Genomic DNA, 12,693 nt, shown 5'->3' on the forward strand with positions numbered 1-12,693 from the left:
TATACAGGGGTGAATGTGAAAACACATAACTTTATTTCATTCCTGAAAGTATTCATTTTAGCAATCAAAAGCAATTTAATGTTGTGTCTGAAGAGTAATCTAGACCTTATCCAGAGTAATCCAAGGTCAGTGGAGAAATGTTGATTTTAGGAGATGCTGGCAAAGGCCCATGTAAGTGCATCTAATAGTGTCTTTCCCTGTCAAACTTGTTTGTTAAACATACTGGTTACTTCTGCAGCTCTAGTGGAAGAAGTTTATTCCGCTCAACGGGAACGTGACAAGGCTGTCATGGCAAGGCTTAGGTTAGCCAATGAAGAGAGAGATGAAGCATTTCTACGAGTCCAGCATTTAGAAGAGTGTCTCAAAGAGTAAGTATACATTTCCTGCCCTGTGCAAAAAGTTATTGTGCCAGTCTGTGACTGTCATAAATTGTTTGACAGTGATTATATGGGAAAATTTTGCACAAACTAGCATATGAGGCTAGTGCTAGTCATACTGTCTACAGATTAATTTGTTAGTCATGCTATGAGACCATATTTTTCTCTGGAGACTGAGAGATAAGTGAATAATTTTCGTCACAAAAATTAAAAATATAATTGAAAACTTTGGCATTGATTTATTCAGGCATAAATAAGACAAATGCGACATTTCATAGGGATCTTTTGACAGAATACCAGAATGTCAGTCAGAAGTTGCAATGTATAGGAAATCAATAAAGCCTTTAAGCCCACTAGACATTTCCTTCAGTAAAATTTCTACTAATGAAGGGGGTGATGTAGTAAAAATGTATGGATTTTTTTCCTTCAGTTTAAGGGAAGTTTGTAAGGCAATAAGGATATAATTAATACTTCACAGAGTTTTATGTATGCCATGTTAACACAGCAACAATAGTCAATTTCATGTTAAACAAAACTGTTAAGTCAGGAAAAGATCAAGAACAATGTTTCTTACTTTAGGATATAGGCAGCTTTGAAACTACAGTTTGCCTCTCCATGTAATTTTTCTCCATCCAAGTTGTGGTCATCTTGGTTACCATCTATGGTAGTCCTTCAAAGTCTAAAGTGGCTGAGAAATTCCTCCTATCTTTCTGCCAAAAGATATACAAAGCAGATAGAGAAGTTTTTCATGGTAGGAGACTGTATAGGTGCAGTTGTTAGTTAACTAATTGGCAGGCAATTATGTTTTAAATAATTGATTCTGCTAAGAACACTCTTTCCTCTTTATGGCAGAAAACCAGTCATCATCTTTGGACTACTTTAGTAGGTAAGGCCAGAGAATGTTATCTAAATAAATTTCAATAATCTGCGCATAGTTTGTGCGCTATTACTCTGTGAAAATTACAAGTTGCTAGAGTTTGTCACAGCCTGTAAATATGACTCAACGGCAGGATTAGAAGATTCCATTCCCTCATTAATTAGTGCAGTTTGTTAGAGTAAATGTCTCTACAGAGCCCATTATGGGCGTATGTGCATCTGAAATCTTGCTCTGTACAGCAATATCTGAGGAAATTACAAACGTGCTTGAAATTCCTGTAAGAGGCATCATAACTGTGAGCCTTACTCCAGTCTTCCCAATTTCTTCTGTCACTCTTCTAATTCTGTGTGCTCCAAGAGTAAAGAAAGCAAGAAAGTTTTGTATGGCCCCAAACATCAAATGAAGCTGTGTGGAAGCTGTTAGCATAAGTTCAAGATCTTAATTATTAATTAATTATTCTGATTTACGGACCTAGCCAATGACTTTTGGTTTTCTGGAAGAAATCACAGGTTATTCAGTGTGTGAGAGGTGCATTGTTGCCTGTTCTGCTGTGGAATCTATAGACATACATGTGGCGAGTCTTGACACACAAATCACTTGTTTACCCCTCAATCGCTTCTGTCTGCTCTACTCCTGTACTGGAAGACCAACTCAGTTCTAAGCAGAAGGATGAGAAAAGAGAAGAAACTCAGTTTCTCTGAGGACATGCATTCTACCTTCCCCAAAGGAGCATCATTGCAGAAGGCACTGAGTACCCTGGCAATGACAAAGAAAGTACTTGCTCCAAGGATAGGGTCAACAATTCCCCTGGCAGGCATGATAGCTATTATATTTTATTGCTGTCATCTACAGAATAGCAATTGTTGCTGTCATCCACTTGGGTGCTCTTTCCAATGCTTTAGAGAGAGGACTTAGGTTGGGGAACGACCTGTTAGAGAGCAGTGTAGGGGAGAGGGAACTGGGGGTCCTAGTGGACGGCAGGATGACCATGAGCCAACACTGTGCCCTTGTGGCCAAGAAGGCCAATGGCATCCTGGGGTGTATTAGAAGGGGGGTGGTCAGTAGGTCGAGAGAGGTCCTCCTTCCCCTCTACTCTGCCCTGGTGAGACCGCATCTGGAATATTGTGTCCAGTTCTGGGCCCCTCAGTTCAAGAAGGACAGGGACCTGCTGGAGAGAGTCCAGCGCAGGGCAACTAAGATGATTAAGGGAGTGGAGCATCTCCCTTTATGAAGAAAGGCTGAGGGAGCTGGGTCTCCATAGTTTGGAGGAGACTGAGGGGTGACCTTATTAGTGTATATAAATATATAAAGGGGGAGTGTCACGAGGATGGAGCCAGGCTCTTCTCAGTGGCAAACAGTGATAGGACAAGGGGTAATGGATACAAACTGGAACACAAGAGGTTCCACTTAAACTTGAGAAGAAACTTCTTCTCAGTGAGGATGATGGAACACTGGAACAGGCTGCCCAGGGGGGTTGTGGAGTCTCCTTCTCTGGAGACATTCAAAACCCGCCTGAACACATTCCTGTGTAACCTTATCTAGGTGTTCCTGCTCTGGCAGGGATATTGGACTAGGTGATCTTTTGAGGTCCCTTCCAATCTCTAGCATACTGTGATACTGTGATACTTGCCAATTCACAATCTCAGAATTGGCATAGGTGATTTCCCTGTGGAGAACACAAACACAGCAGGTAAAAAATACAATGGACTAGCCAGGACACTACACCTGGGACAAAAACAATTTAATTCAAAGGTTGTCCCTGCCAGACTGCATGCATACTATTCCAGTATTTTCCAGGGTTTCCCATTCTGTATTACAAAGACCGACTGTGGCAATGGCAGGTCATTGGGAAGAGTCATGCCCAGGAAATGACATTTCTTGTTGTCATTACTGGTTTGTGGGGCAGATGGGAGGGATTTATTCTTTTTTTTTATATTATTTATCTTTTTTTTTCAGAAAGTTCTTTGCTGTTTTTGAAATTTTGGGGCATTATAGAGCCAAGAAGGCAGGATTGCCTCCATCATGGTCAGCTGCTTTTCTTCTTGTCTACTTGTTCCAAGTTTACAGGATGCTTATTCATGTAGCTGTATACCTTGCTAACAAGAAATGGTTGAGTGAAGCCAAGATTTCTGCTAGAACACCAGCCTGGCTCCAGCACTCAGGCTTTTCTGAACATTGGGCATCTTTAGTAACTGCAGTAATATCTCAGCTGAGGTGACAAGACATGCATTTCTGTATCTGCCTGGATGTCTGCCATTTTGCACTGGGAGGAGAAAGCCAAGACTGTGACAAAGAGTCAAATTGAGGTGCTACATTCTCGGAAGCGGTCAATCCCATGAGGAGATTACTTTTCTCAGCCTCTTTGTTCTAAATAGTTTATTACTGTGGCTGAATGGAATTTTCTTTGAGTTCACCTTACCACTCCACTAATCCTCTGGAAGGAATAAAGGTGGTGGGTTTATTTTATTTAATTTTGGAGTTTCTTCTGGAATCTTGAAACTTTTCCAACTACCACCCTTAATACTTTCTGCTGGTGGTTAAAAAGATCAGGTTCTCTGTCTCGGATGTGAAGCACATAGAGTTGGGGTTTTTTAAAAACATTGGCTACTTATGCTTCACTCATCAAGTTCTAGAGCACAGGTCACTCCTTCCATCTGCTTTGCACTTATTCTAATCAGAGATCTTTACAAGAAGGCAGTATTGAACAGCCTGCCAACCTTTATCAAATGCTTTAGTGCTTTCTTTAAATTAGCAGCTGGAGCAATTCTGTTCTCTTTAACAGTAACAATCAAAATTCTTTCAGTTCTGTTGGCCCTAGGTGTTATGTTAGCAGAATACGTGTAGAAATGGGGGGCAAAGGAATTCTTGTTTACTACTGTTTAACATCATGAGATCTAAGGGTTGCTTTTTGCACAGGGAGAGGCAGCAGGGCAAACATAGTTCTGGATGCTGCTGCTTAAAAAATATCATCAGCTAACGAGGTGTATGTATACCAACAGACAGACCCCTTCTGGCAGTAATATGCTGAAGGGCTATACGTACGGTAAAAGTTCCTGTTCTTTTTCCCAACCCCAATCTCCCTAGGGCGTTTTGCTTATGCAGCCTGCTGGTCAGCTGGGTGATTTTGTTGACCCACACTTTTAGAAGGGTAGAAGTCCTCCGGAGAGGCCAGGTCAGTCCTGCCAATTTAGTTTGACAAATACCATTCCTTTCATTGTGAATACAAACTAGCTGGAGATCCATTTTTAAGTCCCACATGAAGTGGCACTTAGAGCAATGTAAAAACCTAAAGCAGGAACAAACTCTATCAAGGAGCCAAGTCAAGGAGCCAGTTCTGAGAATTTGGTCTTATATTTTTTATTTTATGATTTGTGTTGTTTTATGAATACAAGTCAACCCCAGCAAAGGTTAGCTTTTATTTTGTTTAATTCTGCTTCTACTGTATATGTTGGAGTACTTACTGCTTATGAATTCCATATAAATATACCAGCTGTTGTACACTGGTAGTACATTCTGAACTATTTATTTTTTATTTAAAGAATTAATTCCTGTACTGGTTGATTTACTATGCCTTATGTTGTATTATCTGAAAACTAATGCTTTAAAGTAAAAGGTGCTAGTGTGCTGTCAAGTCCTCTACGATGTTTGCTAGCGAAAATCTTGGCTTCAGAGCAGCACCTGTCATAGCACTGTTGAAAAAGTGTGTGTTGCTGTTTAGTAGATATTTAGTGGTACTACATCTGTCTTTTAAAATATCGCATGCTAGTGACAGAACTAATTTTAGTAGGAATCACCATTAAGTAACTAGCAGTGGAGCAGTAAGGTAATTTTAATATGCTCATTTTTCCAGTAAAGAGATCTCTTCCATTTTAAAATATGCATAAGTGTTTTAAATAACGTGCTGTCCATATAACTAACGTTGGGTAAAATAAAATGCATACTATCTCATTTGTTAGATTTTTGTGCTATTACTCACTGCTTTTACATAGCCAGTGTTCAGTGCTGTATGACTGAATTCATATCATCTTTGTATTTGACAGGTCAATATATGTTCTGTTGAAATAGAAAGAGAGGAAAGTGCAGAGGGAAGGGGGTTGTTCTAGAATTAAATAAGGACCTTGCAGAGAATTGGCTTAGCTTGCTATTTTATGCAAGATATAAAATAAAAATACATCTAAGGAAACTTCAACTCGGTTTTTTTCTGCATTTTGGAAGAGAAGGGTGGAAAAAAGAATTACTCTAAAATGAAACAAACAAACAAAAAAAAAAAAACCACACCTCACCACAGAACTCTCCACAAAAGTCCTGTCCTGTTTTATTTGGGGTGCAGTAAAAACAACAAAAATACAAAGTGAGGTAAAAGTTGTAAGCCCAGAAATAAATACAATAAAAGCATCAGTCATTTCTATCACTGGGGAACTTTCTTCATCTAAGCACATATGAACAATTGATCCTTGTAGTCATATATAGCAGTAAACATTAATAACTTAACAGTCTGAAGTCAGTGCTGAAGATACGGAGCATTATTGAAAGATGGAGTCGAGCAGGTGGCACTTTAATATGTTCAGTGTCATGGTTGACTCTAAAGACTAGTAGAATGAAATTACTTGAGGTTCTAAAGATTTAAAAAGCGAACTCATTTTGCTGCACTAAGGAAATGCTACTGATCAGGCTTTCTGTGTCCCTTTTTTCTAGGCTAGAAAATATTAACCCTGAAGAAAATGACATGGTAAGCCATTCTCTGAGGAGATTTCTTGATGTCAGTCTTATATCTTAGAGGCTTAAGTTCAATTGAGTGGGTTTCAAGAACTAAGATGTGGGAAAAAGAAGAATTGACACACTAATAATGTACATCTTTGCTGCAATATGAAAATTCAATAACTTCACTCAGTCAATTTACAATTCACATGTGCCTATTAATTAAAACCCTATATTAAATAAAATATATTAAAACTTCATGTCTGACTAACATATAATGCTGTTGGTAGACATTACAGGAATTACTGAACAGAATAAACAATGCAGACACAGGAATAGATATACTGAAGAATGGAGCTATAATTCTGAATCGAATACACAGGACCAAAGAACGTAAAAAGAAAATAATAGCTGAGGAAATGAATGCAGTAATAGAACAACGGGATGCTGCTTTGTATCAAGTAAGTCTCTACAAGTATATAATCACTCAATACCACTTTTTTTTTTTTTTTTTTTTGACTTTTCTCTATTGAAAATCTCAAAGAGAGCCCTTGTGGTAAAGGGCTTATTAATGATTCACCTGAGCACTAGCTGTCTCCTGTTTTTTAAAGCAAAATTATTTTCAGTGTATTGACCAACCTAAAAAGCTATTAAAGGCTTAGTTTTGCTGTATGCTGTGTTGGTATAATGCACTGGATAACAGTTAGCTTGGTCTCAAGGATCTGTAAAGAGTTAAAAGTGGCAGAAATATACATTAAAGGAAGATAATTAGTAAAGCATGTAACAATGCAAGCAATTCATCTATCTGTTGCTTTACATTCAGAGATAAAAACTGCATGTGGTGCTTGACTCTCACAGTCTTTACACTTCTGCTACGTGACTTAAAAGAACCTGAGGTCCTTTTTCTGCTCAGATGAATCATTCCCTGCCATTTCCTATTTTCACAGAACAATATTGTCTTCATTCTCTTCACCATGCAGTCTCCTTGCTTTTACCGTATCATGGAAAAGTTTTTCTGCTGTGTTTCCCCACACACATGCAAAGTTTTTATTCTTGGATTTTAACCTAGACGTAACTCAATAGACCAGGCTGTAGGGAGGAGCAGTGCAACTAGGGGAGATGTCTCCTGGGGAAATGCAAGGATTTAGACTGGATGAAACTCCTGATGTATTAATCCCAGGCAAGAAATGTCATCTGACTCTTCCAATATTGAAAATTTAGATTTTTTATGTGAGTTACTAAAGTTCACTCACATGTAACTAATTTCTGTTAGATTTAAAGTCAGGTTTGTGATCTTGGATGCTATTGATAATGTAGATTAAATTCATATTGTATTGGAAAGTCTCCTATTGTATTGGAAAGTCTCTTCTACACACCCTGTGATTTTCACGTTATTGCAGTTGTTGTTCTTGCATTCTGCCTTACTTTAACCTTGAAAGCCCCAACTGCCTGGTGCTTAAAATATGTTGTGTCTCTATCCAGTATGTACTACAAAGGCTGTTAATGTTGGAAGATGTTAATGGTGGGACTTCACTTTTTCAGTCTACTTTCTTTTGCTTTTGTAATAATGATGAGCAGCATAACTACTGGGGAACATCCAACAGTCCTGCCAAGAGTTTATGTTCTTTCTTCTTTACACAGGGCGTTTGAAAATTAAGCAGTTTATAATAGAAAAACTTTCAGCAAGAGAGAAGGATCTTTTAGTACTTGTATTTTTATTTTGTCAGGTTTTGCTTGTTTGCAGAGTGGACTTTCAGGCACACTTGGATGATAAAACTTTTGTGAATGTCAGAAGAATGTTGTTGTAGGGCATTTTAATATGCATTTTCATTGAATTGATTTTTAAGCAGCCTGTTTAAGGAGGTATTTTTCCCAAGTAATCAGCTTGGGAATTATTAAAGATAATTATTTTATATAGTAATGGCTCAAGTGCTGCAACTAGCAAAGTCATCTTTAGGCCTGTCAGCAAAAAGCACAGGTAATGTTAAGTAGATAGTGCAGCTAAAAAAATAAATGAATAAAATAATAAATCCTCACTGAATGAAAGTTTAAATATTTTGTGTTAAGCTGTACTACTGTGATACTGTTTGCAATTAATATCATTGGTCATGTTTTTTGTTTTCGCATCTTTGATGCTTTTATGGCTGTAACTCTTGAATCTAGAAAATAGGTCCTTGTAATTGAAGCTACCATTTCAACCTGCATTTCTCACTTGATGATTCCTTGGGAATTCATACCGTACTTGAATTATTAGTAGTCTTTTGTTAACATTGCAATATTACAGTTCTAACAGCAAGAACAATAGGAGAGGGATTCCTACATTAGACCACAAAGGGACTAGATATAATTTAGGGGATGTATATGCTTAGCATAACAAATGCAAATTATTGGAATTTAGATCTGAGGTTGCCTCAGACATTCATAACATCTGCAGGTTAAAATCTTTCTTTTTGGTGGAGGTGACTTCAGGTATGAGGGAGGGATTGATGAGAACAGGCTAAGACAAAGCAGAAATAGAGTAAACCATTAGCATGCTGTGGCTATCTGGAAAAGGTAAGTAAGAAACAATAGTAAGAATTTGCCGAGTAAGAAACAATAACACAAAAGCCCCTCACTACTTGAACACATTTCTTCAATTTTATTCAAGGAATAGGTTACATTCCTAGAGAACAGACACTATAAACTGTACATTTCCTATAACCAGGTAAACCCAAATGACTTCCAGCTAGTCTTTGAAAGTGTTTTGGTTTGGAGGCTTTTGGTTGGTTTTTCTGTTGGGTTTTTTTTTTGGGGTTTTTTTTTTTTTTTTGGTTTTGGAATACTTTTTCTGGTAGTTATACTGTTGAATTATATTTAATGGGGCTGCTTTGCAGCATACTTGACAATAGCTACTTGTGATTCTTCTGTTTGAATTTTACTTGAATAATTTTTTTTATTCTTCAAAAAATTAAGAACACTGTCCATTTCAGGGAAAGGTCATGAAAATGTTGGGGTTTTTTTTAAGCTGTAACACCAAAGAGCCTCTGCATATGTTTTTGAGATTTCAAATGTGAAAGTTACTTCTTACTGGGAAGCAGATAGAGGCACTTCTATAACTGTACTGAGCTGTGCATGTGTATGTAATCTTAGATCATTCACTAGATTGCTTAGCAAATATGCAAACTACTTTTTGTATGTGTGAAAACAAATAAAATGGTATAAACTCAAATATTTGATACTACTTTTAGTATGTATTTTCAAGTGAATAAAAACCAAACAACTAAAGCGTGGCTAAACATTGACATCCATCTTCTCCTGTACCAACCCCCTTAAAAAAACAAACTCAACTGTTTGGTTGTATTTGCTAAGATATGTTTGTTAGTTAACAGATACTGTGTTATACTGGGGAGCTTGAGCCTGTTTTATGACTGATCCTCTGAAAGGAAAATGGAAAAAGATGCTGGCTGTCATGAGAACTAAAACATCAGTCTGTAATATTCAATTTTGTCTTAACCCATTCAAGGATAAAATCAGTTGTTCCGTTTGTTGTACTACAGTTCTGCCTTTCTTAAATTTTTTTTCTTGTAGTGACAGACATTTAATGAAGATTACATGTGGCATAGTTACATTGTGTGATCTTCAGAAAATACTTTTAAAGAAGCAGTTTCCAGCAGGAGGCAATACAGTGCAATGTCTCAACCACCTATTAACCACATCACACCTTCTGGACAGGAATGTTAATATGATTACAGCGTTGGCAGCTGAAACTGAGGTCTTGAATAAGTCATTACAATTGCTTTTCTTTTGTTTTAGAGAAGGGGACCTATTAATTGGTACAGCTTGACGGAAGTAATTTTTTTGAAGCTAAATAAGAGATGGCTTATACTCCAGGAGACTGTGTTTGATATGTTTTCAGTCCTAACTTTAATACTGTAAATGGTTTGTGTTTGGGGGAGGAAGAGTGGTTTTATTTTCTCTTGGGGGGGGGGGATATTTTTGCTTGTTTGTTGTGGCTCTGTTTTGGTGGGGTTGGTTTTTTGGGTTTTTTTGGGTTTTTTTTTTTGGTTGTTAATTTTTTTTTTATTTTAATTGGGAACAGTCAGTTTTATACAGAGTTTTATATGTTAATAGTGTAAAATTTGTTGTTAAGGAAAAACAGTGGTTTCATGGCTGGCAAAGTACCATCTGTAATGCACTGATCTTGAAGCAATAACATAACTGGCAAGCAAACCTGGTTTTACAGCTTTGAATAGTTTGATCACATCCTGCTGTGCAGGAACATGCTTATGACTGTTCATGTAAAAAGTTGGCATGCACCCAGCTGCTCATCTGAAGCAAGTTTTAAGTACCTTTCTCCATTTTGAGGCACTGTTTGGCAGCAGGCAGTGCTTTATCATCATTAAAAACCCATCATTATCAGTTTCGACTAATGACTAATAACTGATAAATGTCTGTGCTTACAACAAGCCAGCTTCTGGCTAACTTTTTTTTTTTATGCTTTGCTCCAGCAGTTTTCCTCCTTTTACACCAAATAAGGTGTAAAGCTCTGTGTTATCGGTGATTCACAGAGCATTAAGGCATTCTCAGCACACGAGTGAACAGGTCTTACTGAACTAATAAACCCAAGAGCCGTATGAAGCGTAAAAACAACAAAAGCACATGTAAATAGAAAAAAGTTACTTACAGATCTTGAGCCCTGAACTGGGGAATACTCAGGTGATGGGTTACAGTGTCTCATGACTCTCTTATCTTAGGATAGACGTGATCCCTTCACAACCCAAACCACAGTTTGGGATGTTATTTTTCATAATTTGAATTAGCAGTTCAGTTTTAAACTCTGTGTTTTGGTACTCCTTGACCTTCCTGATTAAGGTTACCAATCGAGTTTTTGGTTGGCAGGAGCACATTTGGTAGTATTCTCCTAGGTGTTCTGCCAGCATGCTTCCCCTACTACCTTTTCCATTTTGTCACTGATATTTGGGAACGGAGAAGAAAAGATAGGACACTCTATTTGCAGTTGTTTGTAAACCACACAGCTGCTATAGGGTACTGATTGTTTTGGTCATGGGATTATTTGAAGAAAGAAGTGCAGGTAAAGGGGATGTTTATTATAGTCTGAGGATCCAAGGACCATGCTGCTTCACTTTTATGGTGGGTTTCATTTGGGCAGGCAAGAGCAAGTTCCTGATACCCTCATTTGCAGTGCTTTTCTCTGGGAGGTAGCAGATGAATGGGTATGGGGAAATTACTTGCCAGCAGGATTGTTAAAGAGAGAGAGGTGAGCTTTCTGCAAGATGCTCCTTTTGTCCAGTAAATTTAGTGCAAGCCTTGAGAGAAAGCAACAGGGATAAGGAATAAAATATAGAATAGATTAAAAGTATAAATAAATTGTGATTTAAAATTTAAAGTCACACTAAGACTGCAGGGAGAAAAGAAACATGAATCAAAAAAATGGCTGTTGGTTTTATTGGTATTCACATCTGTGACCTCAGGTAAACCTCATAGGCATCTCTTCTTTGGAGGTAATGCTAAGTAAAAGGTATCCTGGAGAAAGATCACAAAAAAACAAGTTATACAAGCAATTGCGATTAGCAGTATTGGTTTTCCATTTGATTTTTTTGCACTGGAATGGCGCTTTATAATGCCACATTTCATTTCCTGTGTACCTAAATAAAGGTAATCCTTTGAAAGTTTTAATAAATCAGTGGTTTAGGAAGTCCGTGTTGTACTGAACATAATTAAATCCATGTTTTCTTCACTGCTTCTCAGAATAACCCAAGTGAATCTCACTGTTTACAGAATTTTCAAAGCTCCAGACCCAGTGACTGCTGTAGTTGGGAGGCATGGAATAAAACTGTTGGGAATGATGCTGAAGAGCATCGAGAATCTTTTGCATCTCACAGAAGGGCAGGTTCTTCCCTACTTGCCTCCTTACTTATTTTAAAAGCAAACCCAGCTTGAAAAATTATAATTCTTTAGTGTCTGGGATGATTAGGTATGCTCTGACTTTCTACCTTGGATATATCGGAGCATGAATATTTTCTAGTGGAATAGTTAAGTATTTGGCTACTTTCAGATGTGTGAAGTAATTTTTTCTCCTGAGGTAGAAATTTTAGTCCACTGGAGACTAAAATAGAGAGGAAACTGGCCAAACAAAATCCTCTTGATGTCTTGTGTTGAGTTTTATGGTTTGTGTAGGATGTTCCCTAGAAGAGTAACACCTGTTTAACCATATGGTGCCATGTTATCCTTGATTACTGTATGTAACTCAGTTCTCAAGACACTGAGAAAGCTGAGGACAGGCGAGATGTTCAAACAGGCTGATAGGAGAAGATTTGGGGACATTATAAATATGTATCTGCAGTGTCAGATCATCTTTTGATGTAGCAGAGGTGGTGATTTCTTTGTGGCAAGTATCGGTTAGTAGGGCATGAAACTCCCTTTGATTTCATTCGAGTCAGAATTTCACTAGCGAAACTAAGAACTTTGAAACTTATTCCTCAATTTGACTTCAGGTTTTGGATGCACAAGGTCTTGTAGGTTTTGAGTTAATGCTTCTCACAGCTGGGAGTGCAGGTCAGCTGATAGGTCATTAGTGGAAGCGAGAGGAGGATCTGAAGGGAATTACCCCAAGGAGCTCTTATACTGAACTTCTGTACTTAGTCCATGAATGCTAAGTATGAATAAATATGTACATGTTATTGCAATGTTTCCTTGAAGAGAGGGATTACGGTTGGTCTTTTTGAACTTCTGAAGCAAATT

The 12,693-nt window shown here is 37.7% G+C and overlaps 1 protein-coding gene across 1 annotated transcript in view; it reads left to right on the forward strand.

The window, feature by feature from the left end:
- MIPOL1 (mirror-image polydactyly 1) overlaps positions 1 to 12,693 on the forward strand; it is a gene marked incomplete at both ends in the record, with an annotated part of 163,482 nt that overhangs the window by 34,861 nt on the left and 115,928 nt on the right. The window contains 3 exons of the mRNA XM_080618211.1: positions 239 to 368; positions 5,950 to 5,983; positions 6,243 to 6,413. Coding sequence (XP_080474337.1) covers positions 239 to 368; positions 5,950 to 5,983; positions 6,243 to 6,413 — 335 coding nt within the window. The remainder of the gene's footprint in view (positions 1 to 238; positions 369 to 5,949; positions 5,984 to 6,242; positions 6,414 to 12,693) is intronic.

This window comes from Psittacula echo (assembly GCF_963264785.1).
Source record: "Psittacula echo genome assembly, chromosome: 5".
NCBI lineage: Eukaryota > Metazoa > Chordata > Aves > Psittaciformes > Psittacidae > Psittacula > Psittacula echo.